General features: G+C 46.3%; 1 protein-coding gene across 4 annotated transcripts in view; it reads right to left on the bottom strand.

The window, feature by feature from the left end:
* LOC144935875 (brefeldin A-inhibited guanine nucleotide-exchange protein 1-like) overlaps positions 1-21396 on the bottom strand; it is a 57752-nt gene that overhangs the window by 6119 nt on the left and 30237 nt on the right. For all 4 annotated transcript variants that reach the window (XM_078862726.1, XM_078862722.1, XM_078862725.1 and 1 more), the window contains exons 18-35: positions 20936-21020; positions 20139-20310; positions 19238-19389; positions 16929-17057; positions 16316-16474; positions 14817-14958; positions 14009-14108; positions 13828-13868; positions 12981-13150; positions 12301-12452; positions 11615-11787; positions 9986-10146; positions 7768-7898; positions 5784-5913; positions 3994-4129; positions 1603-1741; positions 793-868; positions 483-624 (exon numbers count right to left, since the gene is read on the bottom strand). In XM_078862726.1, the coding sequence (XP_078718852.1) occupies positions 483-624; positions 793-868; positions 1603-1741; positions 3994-4129; positions 5784-5913; positions 7768-7898; positions 9986-10146; positions 11615-11787; positions 12301-12452; positions 12981-13150; positions 13828-13868; positions 14009-14108; positions 14817-14958; positions 16316-16474; positions 16929-17057; positions 19238-19389; positions 20139-20310; positions 20936-21020 (2390 nt within the window). The remainder of the gene's footprint in view (positions 1-482; positions 625-792; positions 869-1602; positions 1742-3993; positions 4130-5783; positions 5914-7767; positions 7899-9985; positions 10147-11614; positions 11788-12300; positions 12453-12980; positions 13151-13827; positions 13869-14008; positions 14109-14816; positions 14959-16315; positions 16475-16928; positions 17058-19237; positions 19390-20138; positions 20311-20935; positions 21021-21396) is intronic.

Raw genomic sequence — 21396 nt, 5'->3', positions numbered from 1 at the left:
CTTGTTTGATTTGACCAGCTAAGGCCCACTGAGCTATATAGCTCTTCTTTAGAAGACACAAATGATAGCTCAACAAAGTGGCGGCTTATCGCGCGGACAATTCGAGCAGCCAAATAGTCTAAAAACCCCCAGGACCCCCGCAGCATGGGGCATGCTGCCCTCATCCAGCACTGGATTGACAAATGGCTATAATCTATGAGAGCAGCTTTTGACTTAAAACTTTCGTGATTGCAGGAATTCATATTCTTTGAAGAATATGAGAGCAGCTGACAAGATTAGTGAACGGTGCTGGCGCCATACAGAAGTCCACGAATGTCCTCCTTACTCAGGCCCGTCCCGCAGACCTGCTCGTCGCTCGCTGTCGACACCAGGCTGAACTGGCTCCGCATTGTGAATGGTGCTGACGTCATGGATTGTGAACGGTGGCATGGATTAGTGAACGGTGCTGCCACCATACAGAGGCCCACTAATGTCCTCCTTACTCAGGCCCTTGCCGCGGCCCTGCTCGTCGCTCGCTGTCGACACCAGGCTGAACTGGCTCTGCTTCCAGGTGTCGCCCGATGGCCGGTCAGCGTGTTCGTCCGTGCGAACCGACACGTCGAAGGAGCGCTGCGACACGGCATCCTGGCCATCGACAGCAGAGCGGGAAGCGCAGGGAGGGGGAGACCAGAAGACGAGGGATGGGTCAGGTCGGTCAACTTTATCGGGTCGTGCCCGCAAGCGGCAATGCTGCCAAGACAGACGAACGTGATTCATGCAACGGCTCTCGCTCTCCCCGGGGAAGTTGCTTACCAAGGGCTTTTCGCTGCCATCGCCGTGAGACGGAGAGGACTCGCCCTCCACACCCATGGGTCTCCACGTCAGCAACCTGGCGGCATCAACATCACCAAAGGATTCTCGTTTGAAACGAAATGCACAACAACTGGTGACGGAACGACGGGCAAAGGGGAAAACACGCCAAGCAGGACAACTGTTGTGGAGATGGAGCGACGATGCGATACACCCGTGAAAAGCGGTGACGTGGATTGTGCCGCTGCAGGACTGTGAGGGACGGCAATGGTGTGAGGACTTAATCCAGCAGTGGATGGACAATGGCTGATGATGATGCATAATTAAGCTTAATAAGCTACCACAAGCACAATACTGGTAGTTATGCTTACTTTCAAGGTCCACCTTCTCCAGTTACCAGTGAAGTTTATGTATTTGTACTGTTTATAAAACGACAATTGTTCTATCACCGGTTGCCTTTGTGCACTACAAGTTCAAAGGGGTTGCTCTGACTTTGGCCAACAATAATAATGCTCGTGACAATGGTTGTGATGATGGATTGTCACCGTAGAGTGCACAGGTGGTAGTTATCTCAGTTAACCCATAATGCCGAGGCTAATTCCGCGAGCTCCTGCCAGCGAGCCTTACGAACACCGAATGTGGCCTCCAAGTGCACCTAGCCTGGCACAAGCGCCTTGGTGGCATCTTCAATGGTCGTCGTTGATGAGAACGCTGCCGCTATTAATAACGATAATCGTGATTGCAATTGCGACGATGGCAATGCGTCGCGAGCACGTGACCAAATAAGTTTGGCTGGTTTTGCGCGTGTCTCACGCGTTGGGGATGGTGGTCTTGAAGATGTCGAGCATGCAGGAGCACGTCTTGTCCCACGTGCTCGGCGAAAACTTCTCTCCGTTGAGAATCACCACGTTCTCCAGACAGTTGGTGCCCGAGCGAGCCAGCTGCTCGTTGTCTGTAAGAAAGCAAAGATTGATCCACGGGGCACACGTCGACAATACGCACACAAGTGAAACGTCAAGTCTTCAGCGTCAATGTACATTGAGAAATTACAGAATCAGAATATTTATTTATACTGGAGGAATCTGATGAGCTATGAAGCTCTTTTTCACAGATGTCTAGAAGTGGGCAGGTAAGAGCGTTACAACAACAAACAGTACAAAAACACAATAGTAGTGCAAAATACAAGATAATAAAATAACCCAAACACATACAAATAAACTAAACTATCCCCATCCTACCAGGCAAAGCCCACTGAGGTATTAACTTATTATTCAGAAGCTTAAATCAAACGCTGGTCGAACGAAAAAAAACCTAATTCCTCAAAACATTACAAAATATCCAGTAGCGTGCACCTCTGATCTTTGAGCTACTGAATGGAGATTTAACAGCAAGTGGTATGTGCTCAAAACAGCATGCCACTGGATGCATTGTAAAGCATTAGTTAATAAGGCTGGAAAGCTCAAATCCATAAAAACCCCACTATCTTTACAGTACTTAAACAGGCCGAAAGACGCCATCGCCGGTCAAAACAACAACAAAATTGTAACATATTTCATGCCGTGGCACTCAGTGGCTCAGGTTGACGCTCTGGGATCGTGAGCGCGCGATTAACTGCGCGTTCGGCAATTGGGGCCATGCTGCTATTGTGAGCTATAAAGCCGCGGGGAGAAGTGCATCCTTAAAAACAATGTTCAACCTCAACGGTAAACGGTAATTGTGCCCGAGGGGGGGGGGGGGGGGGTGCTCCCGGCATCCTAACACGTCCACGTGAAAGTGGCCTGGACTTCAGCGATGATCCCCCGTGCGATGCGGATATGGGGAGCAATGCATCACGTTACAACGGCACTTTCATCTGTAAGCACGAAACAACGTTTTTGCTGAGCGGCATGTTCTTTGTCCTTACGGCCTGTGGCCACAAGACGCCTATTGCTTTGAAACGACTGGCAAATGCAATTTATCAATCACTGCAAACATCTTGTCTTCACTAAGTACGAGAGGAGCATGTCGACATCGCATTCCTGTGCTAAAGGTGAACAATCATTTTTTGCATTACAATTGCAAAATGTGAAGGTGTGGTCTGCTAAGGTTATATCTGTGAAATATTGGACGTATGAAATAGCTTTATAGCTCATCAAATTCCTCCGGTAACACATTCCTGCGGAGGGAGCTGGTAGGAACGTTGGGTTGCTCGGTCAATGGCCAGGGTCAACGGCGGCGTGGTGTATTCCGCAAATATGGCCGACTGTGAGGGCGGGCACAAGCCGGCGTGAGTAGGTTAAACGTTGAGTTTTATAAGGGCGCCACGGGGTGACCAGCCCCTCCCCAACCAGCCCCACCCCTCCCAACCCCCACCTAGCCCTAGGGTGAAGGAGCGACGCTTACAACAATGAGTAGAGCACCAGGTGGCTAAAACACAGCGAGCAGGTACAGTGGGGAGTGCAGAGGATGCATCTGCCAGTTATCATGGTCAGTTAACCCATAATGCCTGGGTCTGTCCTCGGATTTCCTGTAGCGATAATTGGTCACTTCATTTTCATCATCATACATACATGCTAGCAAAGTATTGATGATACTCGGAACTTCTTTCACACCATACATAGGCAACCGTGCTAATCGGAGGTGCTAGAACACAGAGTCAGCAGTGCTGTAGTTCTGGGTTTAATGTTTTGCCGTCTCTTAGTGTTGTTTTGCTCTGGGGGACGGACATTCTTGCATCAGCTCATTCGCAACCACGTGGCCAAATTACTTTCTGCCATCATTCTACCTATATTCTTGGTTCTTTCGGTAAAGTCACGTAGAAGGGAAATAATAAAATAATGAAAAGAAACCAATTAAATCCTCACAACGTTTCGATTGCAACACAAGCAATCATCATCAGGTGTGAAAACCACAGCAAGAAAACCACAGCAAGAAAAATTGCTGTGGTTTTTACACCTGATGATTGCTGCTTGTGTTGCAATCGAAACGTCGTGAAAATTTCATTTTATTTCTTATTTTATTATTTCCCTTCTACGCGACTTTACCGAAAGAACCGAGAATATGAATCCCTGCAGTCACGAAAGCTTTAAATCGAAATCATTCTCCCTCTTTACCAAGTAAAGCACCTAGCCCCGGATGAGCGCCGCGGCACCGCCGCTGTGGGTGGCGAACGATGGCTGCTGCCGCTGCTGCTGTTGTCATCGTCGCCGCGTGCATTTTACAGACCTTGCTGCACACACCAGTAGAGCTGCGAGAAGATGTCATCGAGCAGGATGTCGTCGAGCACCTCATAGTACTGCGTGAACACGTCGCAGATGGCGTAGAGCGCGTGGTTGCAGGTCGTCGTCATCCATTCCGTTTTCTGCTCGGTGGGGCGGGGAGGGGAAATAAAGACGTCGGTAGCGACGACGCCGGAAGAGGGACAAACGAAGCGTAAAAAAACCCATCAGCAGCGACACTGGGCAGATGCGAAGGGCGTCGCTGGAGGTTAGCTGTTATCGAGCGTGCAGAGCAAATAAACACCGTTGCGTTCACCAGCCACGTTGTAGAACTGTAGAAGGCTGGCGAACTTAAACATGGGCATTAATGAACAACTTTACTGCAATCTTATTTGTGGATTAAGGGAATATGCTGCAATTTGAAATGTAACTATATAGGCTGGAAATTTAAATAAAACATACTTTGAAGTGTAATCCACTCAACACGACACAAAAAAAATTCACCCACCACATGGATTTTGAAAAATCCTTCCAAAAAAATCAATAGTCCCATCCCAACATTCTGTCCAAAATCAATAATTAATTCACAGACGCCTGTCTGGCACGTCAAAGCAGCACGCGTCGTAAATGGTTTAATAAATCACACCGTTATTTTACGACATTTATTTTTCAAGAGAACAGCATCATGTAAGAGAAGTGCTGTGTTCCAGGCTGCCGTTTAAACGCGAGTGACGTGGAAGTCCAGGCGGGTGTGGATTTCACTTGGTGGCGTATCCAGTGGCAGTGATGCGAACCTCCCTCCCTCCCGCAATATCTTTCCCGCTGTAACATTTCACCCATGTTCTGTCCTATCAACCGCTGTGTGGAGAAGCACAGCACTGTGATAATTAAGTGACTGTGGCCAACGCTTCCGACGGGGGCACCTGGGGCTTGCAAAAATGCAAATTACAAATATTGACGATCATGACGACGATCGCTTTGTGTTGTGATCGAAACGTCGTAGATTTTTTGTTATTTTCTTTGAACCGATCTACGTGACTTTACCGAAAGACCCAAAGAATATGAATTCCTGTAGTCAAGAAAGCTTTAAGTTTACAAATATTGCCTTTTGGAGAGGTTGGTATGCGCTGCTCTCATGTTGAAACTATGCAAATGTCAGACCGAAGTAATGTCTCCTTTCAAATGTGTGTTTGAATTGGTCTCTCTTTAAACATGAATAAGATACGTAAACATTATTTGTGGATTAGTGAGCTTTGGAACCATATGCTATGTATACTTAAGTCCCTTTTGTCAACACTCCACTGTGGGATGAGGGGGCCTTCCCCATAGCTCACGGGTCACTGGAGTTTATTTGACCACACTTCAAGATACCGTTTAGTGCGGGTCAGTGAAGTTGAGCAGCATAGGCATGGGAGCATACGAGTACAGCACAACAATAAATGTGCTGGACTGCCCCTCTGCAGCAGCCGATAACAACCTGTTTCATGCACGGTGGTTGCCCATCCGAGTATTAGCCAGGCTCAGCCCTGCTGCTTGAATTCCGAGATCTGACGAGATCGAGATCATTCCGGGCGCTTTGAGCATAGCCGCCTAACCGCCCCCCCCCCCCTAAATGCATTGATCTTTAAACAATGTAAACAAAGAAACATGAAGCATGCCACTATTTGTCAATCTCTTAAGCCTGCAAAAAGCTATGGTTTAATAACCTCTGGATACGCCACCTGCCCGATTGATTGTTCACCAGACCCATCACCTCAAAAAGTTGGTGAAAAAAATGTTTCCCCTTACGCTTTTCACCTCTGTCTGCTGCTCGGGCAGCTTCATGTTGTCAAAGATGCGGAACACGATTCGGAAGAGGTCCTGCCACCAGTGCTTCTCAAACGTGTGCCCGTACGTCTTCATGATCTCAAACATCACGGTCAGGCCCCTGCGTAAAAGCGTGGAGAGCCACACACATTGTAGTCGACGATTCAAACAGTCACACCGTTCATACGTGGGCTTCACACCCATCACGGAATGGTTTACGCGAACACTATTTTCCCCGTTTAACACGTAGGCTTTCGCAACGAATATTATTCATAATAAACGTTTTTGGGTTAGATCGCGTTATTTATAAATTCCTTATAGGGGAAACAAATACTAATTAACCAACTACTAACGTCGCATATAATTACAATAACACACATTACAACTGATTACTAATCTACAACTCACATCGTAACAATTGCCTGATTACCAATCTAGTATATAACCCCCCCCCCCTCCGCCTCAAATCGTTGCACCTGATGAGTTAAATGATGACGTCACCCTGCTGCTGCTGCTCTATTTAAGACCGGGAGCAAGAGCAGAGCGTCACCATTCTGGCGAATTGCCCGATGATGCTGGATGCAATTACCAGCGAAACGTCGTACTCAAAAATGGTAAATGTTGTCGTTTCACTCTTCAACACACCGGTGGGCTAAAGTAGTGAACTATTTGTCTTTTGTCAACGTGACACTTTTTTGCTGATTGGCCGTGTCAGGTGGTGGAGGGTTACGCCACATTTATAAATAACGCGATCTAAACCCAAAAACGTTTATTATAAACACTATTTCCCCCCCAACACAAAGCCAAAATTACAGGGCACAACCTTAAAGCAAGGTTCTTCCACTATATAATTTGTGACAGGCCACACAAAATTATTCTGAGCCCCTGATTTACTGCAGGAGGCAAGCGGTTCCATATTTTCATCAAATAATCCAATTAAATATTGAGCAGTAGATTTCAAGCCAATAATTACTCCAACACTCCTTGCCCTCCATTAACCGTGCAACTCATAGCTGACATACACAACCCCGTGTCAATCCAAAGCTGGATGCCCGTCTCCCCACGTGAAACAGGTCGTGGGAGGTTATTTAAAAATACTCAACCGCACTGGTCAGCACGGTTTAGGACGGTAGGGAGCAGAGAAGTGGGAGCGTAGCTATACAGCACGTCAATAGATTTTGCTGCAGTGCCATCTGCTGTCCACAATGCAGCCCAGCATATATTTATAACATCGATCACATTTTCATAAGAGGTTTTTTGGGTTAGATCACGTAAATATATAAATGTGTCGTTAAACCCGCCACCACCCGACACAGCCAATTATTGAGGTTTGTCACGTAAACAGAACGTGTCAATTCGTTACTAGTGCAGCATACCGGTGTGTTGGAGCAAAGCCACAACATTTACAATCTGAGTACGACTTTTCGCCAGTAATTACAGCTAGCTTCATCAGGCGACAGCCAGATATATGTGGAGAAATCCTACTGTTTCATTCCTTAAATAGAGGGGTAGATGTGATGAAATCACTTTTGACCTCTTCTTGCGCGAAGTAGGGGGAGGGATTATTTATTTATATGGTAATCAACGTACATTAAAAGCATGCACATTATGCAAGCTCATTCATTGTTCTGTATGAATGTTTAACTTTCGCACAGTTCGTATATAGCCAACCATGCAAATCGGAGGACCTGCCATGGATGGTGGTCACTTTGCACAGGCTCAACACCGAAACCCTCCTTTAGCAATCCGATAAGAACGGGCGCATCGCGGGCGATCTGGTCAAGGATCATAGTCAACATATCTTCGTCATCATCAAATCATGAAAGATGGCCCCTTCAAGCTACAGCCGTCTCGACTTGTGATCCTTGATGTAGTTCCTCCGATTAGCACGGTTGGCTACGTACGCTGCGAAAGAAAGTTCAACACACATACGTACACCTGCCCGACTCCCATGTGACAATCGTGCACAGCTAACCTGGTGCGGACGTCCAGCTTGCAGCGGTTGATGATGCAGGAGAGCTCGAAGAGGATGGGGAACCACCCTCGCACCCACACGCGGTCCTCGGGCACCACGTTGATGTCGTCGCTCGTGTGCTCGCGGAATGTCTGACAAGAAAGATCAATAGCCGCGTGCAATTAACCCATTAACCCAGGGTGAGGGTCCCGTTCACCTGTGGATCTCGGAACACGCAAACGGTTCAGTTTTTTTATTTAGGCGTAGTAGCGCCGCTGGTTGTTGGCACCGTAAAAAAACTGTAGCGACACAACCACACTCCATGGTAGCTGGCGTCAAACTGTGCCATGCACCCTCCCGCATGTCCGTGAGGGAGCCTCGGTAAAGATACCTATTTTATTTGAGATTTCCACTTTGATAACATACACGCAACGTACGCCATCGGAACGGGACAGGGTTAAGAATGTGCACAGGTTGATCCATTTAGAAATACCCCAATGACCCTCTCTCAACTTTCTTCCCAACATATTAATTTGGTGAATATCTCCAGGAGCCACTGAGAATCATAATCAGAATATTTATTTACACTGGAGGAATCCGATGAGCTACAATAAAGCTCTTTTCCACAGATGTCCAGTAGTTTCACAGGTGGTCGCATGCAGCACCTTGAGCAATGTACGTACGTACGGTGGTTTCCACCGAGGGTCCCCCAAGCCTAAACTTGCCGGTTGGGGAAATGGAAAGAATGAGATGGAATGTGATGTACGGCGCTTTGAGATGCTGAGGCATATAAGCAAGTGCCACTAGATATACGTGCAAAATAAAAATCCTTAAAATATTTATCACTCCACAGCACTCTTCGGGAAACTGCAGTGGCCTGGCGATTGTAAGCAGGCTTGGCCAACAACGTTGCAAGAAAGTGTGCCGTGAAAGAGAAAAAAAGAGGAACCCAGATAAAATTTGGGATGTCAAACATTGGCAAGCGGGGTTACGTTAAACCACAGCTGTCTATTAAGTCACCGTAGAATGTCAACCGTGAGAAGAGACGGTCAACATGCAGCTGTGACCCACCGGTTAGAGAATTACTTATAATGCGGCATTCGAGGACTTCAACAAAGCCATGCTTACACGGTGCGGCTGTAGAGATTGGGTGTTTGTATTGCTCCATTGCCATTGAGCCACTTTGACAGCGATCGATTGATCCCTGCCACGACCCGCTCAGACTACACAAGAATTATGAACGCGTGCAGCGTTCTGCAGGTGAACGCCAAAAGGCCTGAGGGTTATTTCTTTTTTTATCGCATGTGCTCAGAGGAAGTCTGAATATAAGTCAAATTAAATGTTCGAATCCGTGTGAATGTAATATCTTTACCACCACCCCATCTCTGCAACTATATTTGAACTCTTTTAAAAACCGCCAACCTCAAGTGTCAATGTAATTTAATTGGGAAGACCCACTGCGAATGCATCACCTCCAAAAAAATATCTTCAAACATTTTCCTTGCAATAATTCCAAGCTTGTCTCACACATCCACCGTGATGACATGGGCCCAGATGCTCAGATGCATTTACTTTACACAACAGACGGCGTGTGCGTCGCACCACAAACAAGCAACCTATCTCACTTGCTTTAACACAAAGATGCAGGCGAAGTGTGTGTGTGGGTGGGTGTTTGTGCAATGTGATAATCACAATAAAAATAATTCATACAGCGCCGTAACAAGGCAAACCATTACGAGAGCGCTGAACAAACAACAAAAACATTAAACATGAATCATTAGTCGAGTGCAATGAGAAACAGAGAGAGCGTCACTTGTGGCTATTGACAAGCAGCGTAGTTTTGACTGAGCTTTTGAAGCAGCAGCTCGAACAGGCAGTGACACACTGTTGCCGGCACGTGGGTTGGCAAATGCGTAATTGTGCGTTGTATGAGAGGGTAGCGGTTAGCGCAGCTATGCTACGAAACCGGCGACCCGAGATCGATTTCTGCTCACGGCCAATGCCGGTAGCGATTACCTGAACCGAGCCTGGGCGTCTCTGAGGTCGACTCAGCCTCAAATTAGTACCTGGTGCGGTGTGTAATCACCACCACTGGGGAGACAAAGGCGGCCAGGCATGGTGCTGGCCACGCACCACCCGCTTCGTGTGCCCTGCCAGCCTTCATAGGTGCTAGTCGCTAACAGCACTTGCCCAAACAGTCTGTTCAGGCTATAGGGGGGATCTTTGTCTTTGCTCTCACCTGTGGCCGCTCAGACACGTATTTGGCACAGTGCCGGATGAGGCGGATGGCCTCCATGCTCGTATCGGGGAAGGCCGCGTTGCAGGCAAATTCCGAGAGGCACTTGACGGCATCCTGGAACGAATCGATGGTGGTCGGGAAGTGCCTCTCGAACACCGTGGCTGGGGCAGGGCACAGGAGGCGGGAAGAGACACACAAAAATCAAGAGGACGGCGGTGACGTACGGTTAACGAGAGAAATTTACTTGAGGTTGACCTGCAGAATGTCTAAAGTCACCAACATCAATATGTATAATAATGGACTCTTAAGAGATTATCTGCGCACCAATTAGGCAAAATGGAAAATAACTTGAAGTGAAGGTGTCTGCAGCTGCTATCGCCACTGTTACCACGTCGTTGGAAACAAATTATTTGCTAAGTATTTAACGAAGTAACAATTATAGTGGTTGGCACAGGAGGGCAGAAGTTCAAGAGGCCTTGTGAAAATGAGTGCAGGGATGCAGTGATGAAGACACAAGATGGGAAGAGTAAAAGGCATGGAGATGTTTTTCCATCCACCTACCTAAGCAATGCCTGTACATGATGACGAGTGATGATGATCATGATGATGGCAAAGTACAGTATCTTAGTCGCAGAAAGCCATTGCAAATTTTCAGGTTCGTGACATTTTCAAACGAATGGTGAACAATTGCACGCACAGACCCTGCTACAAAGCACAAGCGTGCATTACCATTCATGTAATATAATGACGCGTTCGTTTGTAATTGTTCACGCGCCTTAAGAACTATTTTGTAAAATGAGCTCCCGGATGGGGGGGGGGGGGCAAGCGGTTTCACAAAAATGCTCAAGTGGAGTCAAGCAGCTGCATAGCTCGGTGGTTCAAGGCTCGAGATGGTGGCGGCGCTGGGCGTGAGTGAGCGATCCAAGTGAAAGCTTCGGCCCCGGATTCGTGAGCTCAAATTTAAATGCTAATGTCCATGACAAACTCACGAACATTATAAGACAGGTAAGGCCCACTTAGCTATGTAGCTCTTTTTCAGAAGCAACCTGGCCACAAATGATAGCTCAACGAAGTGGTTTATCATATGGAAATGTAAAGCAGACAAAAACTCTAAAAGCATTAATTCTAGATTTGAAGCTTTCATGACTGCAAGGATTCATACTCTTAGTTCTTTCGGTAAAGTCACATGGGTAAAAAAATGAAATTCAAATTAATAAAAATTAAAAATAAAAATCACGACGTTTCGGAGGCAACACAAGTCTCCGTCATCAGGCGGGACCCGCCACAGCCAGATTTGCTGCATCAAGTGAGATTTATTTTTTATTTTTATTAATTTTAATTTCATTTTTTTACCTACGTGACTTTACCGAAAGAACTAAGAGTATACTCTAAAGGCATGTTTCTAAAAATGGAGGAAAAAAACTGGAGGACCTGGAGAAAAATCCCACACGACCACAGGGAAGAGAGACACGCAAACTCCAAATACACAGGCATCAGGGTCGGGATCGAACCCACGATCTCCTGCATACCAGGCGAGGTAGTTAACATCTCGCCACTGTGGCGGTTCATTGGCACTCCAAAGGGCTCGCGCGCTACCACTCTGGCGTCAGTGAGTTTTGCGCTACGCACTGACGATGTGGCTGGTGGTCTGGAAGGCGAGCTCCACGATGCTCTCGTCCTGGTCAGACGCTGCCAGGTGGAACACGGAGAAGATGTTCTTCCAGCCCGAGCGGATGTTGGCCGCTTGCGAGTTCACCATCTGGGTTATGCAGCGCACCACCATGTCCCGCACCGTCGGGGACCTGCGCGCCACAGCCAAAACAACCCGGGTGTTAGTGACATTAGTGTGAAAGAAAAAGGAAATAAGAAAAAAGATATAAAGGCACAGCCCTGCAATTGCTTGTTCAAGTCACTGCTGTTCGAAGGGTCTCCACGAGAGGGAGCTCTGCAGACCACGTCGAGAGGGTGTTTTATCTTACCCAGACACAGTCTCACCCCACCCACACGCGATATGCAGATCGACCAAGTGTAACGTAGACATTTATACCGCTCGACGGACAGAGACAGGGGGGATTTAATAAACTTGCACCGTTGTTTGTTAAAATGCCGCACAGGGAGATAAAGTCGGCGACCTCTGGATTGCAAGTCCAGTGTGCGGTAATACACCGTCGCTGTATCCCCCTCCCATGCATACAAACCCTTGCAGAAATAAAAAAAATCTAAGCAATGCAAGTCATTCAAAAAGTTCAACGACGACAGGCGAACGAGCGAGGGGTCACCCCCCCCCGCCCCTCTGTGGAAGGGTGCTTCCTGACCGGTTCCTCTTCATGATGTGCTCGAAGGGCCGCAGGAAGTCCTTCTGGAAGCGGAAGTTGGCAAGCTCGCCCTTCTCCAGGAACTTCATGGAGAGCTGCCGCAGCGAGTCGAGTGCGAAGAACGCCACGTCCTCGTTGGGGTTGCAGCCGACCTGGAGCGCAAAGGCAACGCGACGCATGTGCCACGCCGGAGGTTGGCACGTGTGACCGCAAAGAAGCGCTTAATCGTCAACCCTCCCCTGGTTTCAATGTCATGTTGAACAGCATCAGAACATCGCATGGCAGTTGACGCCATCTCCTAAATGAAACATAACACGCAACATATTGTGGCCAAACATCCCGACACCGAAACATTACCTGCATATTATATATTGAATTAAATTACTCGTGGCTACATCGCTGTTACTGAGAAAATGTTGCAGGATCTTCATGATAAAAATGGTCTTGATACTCAATGAAGCTCTCTTGGGAAAATAAATTGAATAAGACAGCTACATAGAGCTCAGCGGGGTCTTACTTGGCAAAATAAAAACGTATTTTTCTTGATGGATTTATATATATATTCATATAAAAGATGTACCCGCGCAACGCGATAATTCAACCGGGCGGAAAGTAGCGGAGTAAGCGACGAACGGCAGTGGCCAGGGTTCGGGGGAGGAGGCTTAGGGGGGCGCGCGCACCTTGTTGAAGTGGTCCCCCACCACCTCCCAGATGCGCGACCACTGCAGACGGATGCGGCCCATGTTGTAGTAGGAGATCTCCACGATCTTCTGCAGGCTAAACATGCGCGGGTGGGACGGCGACGCCAGCTCGTCCATCGACACGGCGCACAGGCAGCGTACAAAGTCCACTGCGGGGAGCAGACGCAAAACCGTTTTGAAAGCCGTTGTCTATATTTAAATAAATAAAATAAAAATTATCGCTTTTTTATCGCCAAAAGATATCTGAATCAAGGAACCTCCTGAAAAACAAATCCTCTGATAAATTCTACTTTAGTACTGGTGATTGAATCGTAATGATTTAAAAACCCGAGAGCTCGTCACATCTCGGAAGCTTAGCTAGGTTGAGCCTTGACGGCGCAAGGATGGGCGCCCACTGTGTATAACAACAGGTGTTGTAGGCAGGTGCGGGGCTACGTTGTAAGTAGAAGGCAGTGAAGCAACGTTACATTTGGTACGGTACTTTACTTCGTTTATCTCCCCGCCTTCACACCACTTTGATCAGCACGTTGAGGTACGGTCCATTAAGCTCCCTTTGAGCTGTACTGCGTGTGGAGACCCTCACCCAGCAATGAATTGACAAAAGGGCTATACAAGTACAAAACGACTTCACCTTCGTTGTGGGTGAGGCAATCAATCATAATGAGTTCGGTCGCATTAAATCCTGAACATCAGTCAACAACAAAAATCAAGTCGGTATAATTCCGACATTGTAATTCAACAAAGCGAACTGGATTTTAGAAAATAAATAGGGAAATATTTCACTCGGCATTCCTTTGGCTTGTAAAATACAACAGTGCGATCTCACCGATAGCATTCCCGTCCAATCTTGTGGATCCAGTGAATATTCTGCAAGACAAAAAAAAGTCAACGGCAATCGGCGAAAGCAGCTCATAAGTCCGAAAAGCGTACACCGATGATGCTCCGGAATAAGCGCTTTGCGAGCGCACAGCAGAAGAATTCGTCCTCGTTGAGTTGCAAGCGCACACCTGTCGACAGCGACGACCACACTCTGCGAGCTGGTCTCTCCGATGGACTCCTGGATACTGGCGATCTGCTTCCGGTCCACGTTCCCACCTCCCAGCGGGCCTGTCATCGCAGCACACAGGATTCGCTCTCGCCATATTGCTTATCTCTCAACCGCGACTGCGATCCCAATTCATTGAGGTTTCTACGGCGAATGTGCCGGAGAGAGGAAAGGCTGCGTGGAAGGATCATATGGATATGGCGATTGTGTCCGCATCAATCATTGGGAATTTAAATGTTTATAAAAACTAGGAAACATTTAAATAATAAAGAATCGATTCATTGCAACTTATATGCTTGTACATTTTATTCCATTAAAATAGCTGTAGATTCAACATATCTTTGACTTTGCATGCATACCTCATGGCAAAGATTTGAATCGTGAATCAACCGATGTATATATGTTAACATACAAGCCGACTGGAAATCTCACTCGTAAGAACAAGCAAGCAGACAAGTCATTAACATTTGCGTGGTTGGCTCAAGGCGGCTCTAGTGGCTTGGGGAGGATGTGGCAGGAGGAGTGATGGGGAGGATGTGGCGGGAGGAGTGGTGGGATGAGTGGTGGGACGAGTGATGGGGAGGATGTGGCGGGAGGATGTGGCAGGATGAGTGGTGGGACGAGTGGTGGGGAGGATGTGGCGGGAGGAGTGGCGGGATGAATGATGGGGAGGATGTGGCGGGAGGAGTGGTGGGATGAGTCGTGGGAGGAGTGGTGGGAGGAGTGGCGGGATGAGTGGTGGGACGAGTGGTGGTGGCGCAGTCTCTCACCGAGGCCGGTGAAGTCGTCCGTGGTGATGCCTGCGCCAGATGCCGTGCCCTCGCGCCGCCGGGATGTCCCCGTGATGTAGCGCGACTTCACACCCGTGCCAATCAGCTGTGCCAACTCCAGCTGGCTGATGCACTTGAGAATCTGGGTGGGGGTGGGGGGGGTAGTACGGGGACAATCGGCCATGAACTCTGGGAAACTTCAGGATCCTGAATCATAATAAAAAAGGTGAATCGCAGCAATTGCTTGCTCAGGTTCCTATTGCTGGAAGGGCCTCTCCGAAAGTGAAGTTTAGATGCTAATTAGCTTACTTTTATACCCAGGCCAGGCGGCTTGTGTGTACGTATGTTGAACTAAACACAAATATAAACATAACCTAAACACATATGTAAGTTCCAAATAATTGAGTTTTCAATCTAGATTTTAAAGTGCATAGCTCCAGTGGCTATCCTAAAATGGTAAGATGTGGGAGTACCCACACTTTACACCACCACACGACTTGCTGATCGACTCGTTGTGGTGGTGTTGGGTGGACAGAGGCAGGTTGCGTTCAGAAACTTTCCCATTGTTTCAACTACCGTGCTCGGAGATCGAGCCGGTGACGCCTGGGATAAAAAGTTAAGTATTAAAAACAATCATTGCTTATTTTACCCAGGAAAAACTCAGCGGATTCTCAAGATTAATTTACAGGAGGATATCGCTTGGGATGTATGACAAAACGTACTGGTCATGCTGCCTCATAAACGCTCAAGGTCAAAGTCATCACGTGAAGTGGATTTTGTTAATGATTTACTTTTCATATTGTTAACCTTCACCCAGTTACAATTTAACAAGTTCTTACATCCAACTTTATAGAGTTTCAGATTTCATAGCACAAGAACTGAATGTTGCTGCCAAACACATATCTTGTTCAGAAAATATACAGGGCTTTGTTTATGATCAGCTATGCAAGTGTATTATTAAACAATGAGCCAGACTGGCAATAACCGGACCAATATAATAAATGGGTCTCTATCTAAACTTGTGATCCATCAACAATCCACTGCCGAATGAAGGCCGCTCCACATGTTGTCCTAGTCGTGGGGGTTGTTTGACCACAGATGTCACCACGCTGGTAAGCGGGAGTTGAAGGGGTACCACCGTTACATCAATCTCCATCCAAAAATAATCTGCCCGAGCCGAATCATGCTAGAAGGAATTTATAATTAAATATTGATTTATGTTCGTGCAATAGTTTTGATTTCCCAAAAGACAAAGTTGATTTTGCTCTGATTTATACGTTTCATCACCGTACTTTATTTATTTTGCGTTTGTCAAATTAGTGACCAGGTCAAGTTTGCAAGCGATGACTACCCTGTTATTTCGAGTTCTCGACCGATTAAAACCAAACAAAAGCTTCAACTTGAAATCGTACTGAGACAAGACAGATTCACCGACGGACTCAGGGGCCGCGCGATGATATTCGTAGGGCGTGGGGACGCAGCGGCGCCGCACAGCTCACCTCGTGCCAGGAGTTGCCCAGGTAGTTCCCGTCGGTGTGCGCCACCATGATGAGCGTCTTGATGGTGTCGATGTTCTTCTGCTTCATCTCGGTGATGCCCGAGTTGGCGGTAAGCAGCGTGAAGCGAGCGAGGGCCTGTACGTAGGCGTCGCGCTCCAGCTGCAACGACGACGGCGATCGATTAACTATCTTTTGGTTCAAACCACGGTTTGCTCGGCACAAGCAATAAGTGTTTTGACCTGTAGCTTGGTTGGTTGAACACAAAATGGAGACAACTCAAGTGCAGTTGGTAGACCAAGTTCTGAATATGGGTGGAGGAATCAATAAGTGAAGTTAGTGGGGAAAAATAACCATGGTAGTAGCGATAGAAGAGTGATAATGAGGCGACTGACCGCCAGTGAGCGAGTGACTGGACATGAGTGACTGCTAAATCATCAGCTTTGTAGAGCAAAAGCACATAGTTGCCTCCAGACACGTTTAATAACCAAAGACTCAATTGAACAAAAAAATGGACTTGATTACCCGACCACTCCTCTCTTATTAGACAGGCTAGTGCACACCTCTCCCTGTCCCCGAGGCTAGCACCCACCTTGTCCCCTAGTCTAGCGCTCACCTGCATGTGGAAGATGCACGCGATGCGGATGGCCCCGCGGATGCCGTCCAGGCAGAGCGAGGCCACCTCGGTGTCGTCGCAATCCTGCAGGCCAACGCTGAACGCCGCTAGAAACGGCGTCCATGCAAGCTGCACACGCACGCAAGCCGAGGGAAGTTGGCATATTTCAGAAGAAAAGAATCTCTATTGCAGCATATTCTTGGTTCTTTCGGTAAAGTCACGTAGAAGGGAAATAATAAAATAAAATAAAACATTATAAAATATTTATTTTATATGTTTTAACAAGGCGCCTAAGCCATACTCCATCGAGAGTCAACTGTAATTTAAAAGCTTCAGCTTTCTGCGGTGTGCAGATAGAGAAATAAATGAACTGCTACAATAGATTTCGATTTAAAGCTTTCGTGACTGCAGGGAAATAATAAAATAATAAAAATATAACATAATAAAATAATTAATTTTAAGCTTTCGTGACTGCAGGGATTCATCTTCTTGGGTCTTTCGGTAAAGTGACGTAGAAGGGAAATAATAAAATAACAAAAATAAAACATTATAAAATTATTATTTTATTATTCATATTATTAGGTTTTTTCGGTAAAGTCACGTCGTTAAAAAAATTAAAATTAATAAAAGTAAAATAAAAATAAAATAAAAATCACGACGTTTCGGAGGCAACACTAGCTTCTTTTATTATGTTTTATGTTTATCGAAATCTATTGCAGCAGTTCATTTATTTATCTATCTGCACACCGCAGACAGCCGAAGCTTTTAAATTACAGTTGACTCTCGATGGAGTATGGCTTAGGCGCCTGCACACGCGCCGGTAGATTATACACTCGCTTGTACTCCAACCCTTCCCTTCCTTGACTCTCGCTCTCCCACTGCACACTCTCTACAAACGCACTCTTTCAAGGGTTTGAGATGCATGCTTTCACAAGTAACCTCTGGGCAGATAGACACAAAGGGAGAAACTACTAAGTGACTGTAACCGACATAAAGGCAGCTGGCATTACGCAAAAGAACCTACTCAGAGTCTGCGAACACTGCTTGAATGCCTTGCAAGGGCATGTTGTGATTGTACAAAGCAATTGTAAAACAGGCAATGGCTTTAAAAGTGAATCTGGGTTTTATATGGTCCAACTGGTGCTGAGATGAAACCGCTGAGAGCCTGGGTTCGAATTTGGACAGCCAACTGAATGTGTTAACTGCATTCCCAAGTTTACGGAGTTGATGCTTTAAGTCCACTCGCCAATGAATGCACAAAAACATCACCAATAAAATCTGGCCTCACACTGAATTTGGCTAAATTCCAGCTAGGACAAATAAACGTATTGGTTTGTTCAGCATGTAACGAATGTTTCCCTGTTTAACACGTAGGCTTTCGCGACCAATATCATCCATAATAAAGGTTTTTGGGTTAGATCACGCATCTATGCCTCTATATAAGAAACGAAACAGTAAGACTTCTCCACAAATCTGGCTGTCGCCTGATGAAGCTAGTTGTAATTACTGGCGAAACGTCGTACTCAGTTTGTAAATGTTGTGGCTTGGCTCTCCAACACACCGGTATGCTGTACTAGTGATAAATTGGCCACGTTCTGTTTAAGTGACAACCCTTACTAATTGGCTGTGTCGGGTGGTGGCGGGTTTAAACGACACATTTATATATTTAAGCGATCTAACCCAAAAACCTTTATTATGAATGTTTCCCTCTCTACCAGGACAGGTGGGAAAGTGCCCCGCGTCCCTCTCACCCACTAGTGTGTATAAGAGGTCACTTGAACACATTTTAGATGCAGTTCCGTAATATCCACTTCAGCGGACCTCTCTCTAACCAGGGGATGGACGCACTGCCACGTGAGAGTTCCAAACAGATCTTTCATCTCACGACAGCACGCCGATTGCGCAACCGGGATTAAACTTTGGGAATAAAAATTAACCCGTAAAAACAAAGTTTTTCACTATAAATCCTTTATATGCGTGGCATCGGTTTTATTTTATTATTCATTTCTGTTTTTCTTGAGTAAGAGTTTCATTTTAATCACATTGGTATTTTAAATTAAATATGAAAAAAAAAATCCTAAAAAGTGGAAAATTTTGGAAAAAAATTTTCACGAAAATAAATTGTCACGTACAACGAGTCTGTGTGCAAAATGTCAGCTCGATTGGATCACGGGAAGTGGGTTAAAAAACGACCGAAAGATTTGCACGGTCCTAAGCAAGCAAGAAAGTGAACTTCATATAAAGGATTTAAAAAAGAGGGGGGCGACGACGAGATGGAGCACCCCTCCCCGCCCGCCCGCCCCTCCCACCTTGAACATGGGTCGCACGTGGTCGAGGTGAGTGGCACTGGTGAAGGCCGCCTGCACGTGGCTCACGGCCTCCATCAGCGCCTTGGCAGTCCTGGACATGGCCTCCATCTCCAGGTTGTAGAGAAGCCGTCGCTGCCTCTCGCTCGCGACGTCTGTGCCGTGGCGAGCGGGGGGGGAGGAAGGGGGCGAAGAACGCTTGGGAGTGAGAATCAATCGCGCACCTCCGATTTGCACGGTTGGCTACGTAGGGTACAAGTGGCATCTGAACCTGTTCATGCCTTCCTCAAGTCAATACTCATTTTAACTCGCATACTTTTATCTATTTAACGTATTCATTTTTAGTAATTTTCTTTCTTTCCTATACTTTGCACTCCAATTATTTGTTGTTGCAACGTTCTGACCCCGTGCCCCTGCTGGATAAATGTGAAAAAGAGCTTCATAGTTTATCGGATTTCTCCAGGACAAACAAAGATGCCGATTTTGACGATTCTGAACCCAGCCTTAATTGAGTACCTCACAAAGGCATGTAAATAACAGGAACAGGTAAACAATGGAGGTCGGGTACAGTGCTTGCCACACCACTCCCTTGTTGGCTAAATCGAGCCTTAATCTGTGCCCATGAACAAAACTTGCACTACCATTAATTCTAGATGTGAAGTTTTCGTGACTGCAAGGATTCATACTCTTAGTTTTTTTCGGTAAAGTCACTTAGGTAAAAAATAAATGAACCTGAAGACGGTGGTACATGAAGACGGAAGCTTGTGTTGCCTCCGAAACGTCGCTTTCTAATTTAGTTGCTTTTCATTTATTTATTTTTTACCTACGTGACTTTGCACTACCATGTGCACAAGAATCTCCAGCATAAATCTGTAGCGTGCGAGATCGGGGGGGGGGAGCTTACTGGGCTTGGCCGGCCTGGAGATTTGGGCGAACTCCTTGGACTCATTCATTGCAATCTTCTTGCCGGCGATCTCGTCGTAAATGGAGGAGAGGTACTCCTCAGGCAGGTCTTTGCTATCGTTGATACCCCGGTTCATTTTGATGTACTGCTCCTTAGACATCTTGTGCTTCACCTGTTTGCAAAGGGGCCCGCGCGTCAAGCTTTTATTGCAAGAGCCGCACGAGATTTTGCATGCCGTACACTCCTTTTGTTTGCGTATATGCAGGACTAAATAGTGGGCACAGGAAAGGTTTTTCGATTTATCAGCTTAAATGGTTTCTTGTGCTCATAATAGGCGAATATAGATTCGTACATGTAATAATAAAACATTTTACGCGGTATATATGGAACTCTAACGTACACAGAGGGAGAACAAGACTGTATAAATTAGAAGAAAAAACGTATTGATCCTTAAATGGCGACCCAGAAGCTTGACAATTTTACAATTGATTGAGTCGCGGGTGATGGGGGTGGATCGTTAAAAGTGGAGCTGTAAGTATATTCCTGAGACACTTGGGAAAACGATGACACACGACGCCTTGACAGGCTGATTATTAAACCACAGAATTCCCGTGGGGATCCAGGGAGCTAATATCACTCCTTGGTGGATTTGGCGTGGCTAATGCGCTTTTAAAACACCGTTGTGGTCAGCAGATAATGAATGATACCGGAAATTGTATTTATATAAAGACAACACTCAGGCGAGTTAAATTTCGTGATTGCTGGGCGGTCCCAAAGAAGTTAATTGGTTTGCTTACTTGCAAGCTGTGCAGGTCTGTGGTGAGCATAATTATCGAGTAGGCCAGCACATATGCTGTATCCGCGCTGGCAAAAACCGTTTGTCTGAAAAATAACAGGACAACCAGGATACATATATTACCCAGCGTTGAAACGAAACAGCATCCATCTCTGTGATATGTAATTGCAATCAATGCATCAAATGCTGCCAAGTCGAAACAATGCAAACCGATTGCATTCAAAGTTGCTTCATCGGCACTCCTTAAGTGTCAAGAGCAATGCAACCGCACAATTCAGAGTTGGGTGAGATCTGCAGAGGAAGCGTCTTATTTCAGCCGAGTCATTTATCACAACAGATCAATGGCAATTAAAAACAACATGTATTTTACTATATTCTTGGTTCTTTCGGTAAAGTCAAGTAGAAGGGAAACAATAAAATAATAATACAAATATATATAAAACAATGTATTTTACTTAAAAG

The sequence above is a fragment of the Lampetra fluviatilis genome, chromosome 14, assembly GCF_964198595.1.
Source record: "Lampetra fluviatilis chromosome 14, kcLamFluv1.1, whole genome shotgun sequence".
Classification (NCBI taxonomy): Eukaryota; Metazoa; Chordata; class Hyperoartia; order Petromyzontiformes; family Petromyzontidae; genus Lampetra; species Lampetra fluviatilis.
The sequence above is the reverse complement of the archived record's forward strand: the minus strand, read 5'-3'. Positions and strand labels throughout refer to the sequence as shown.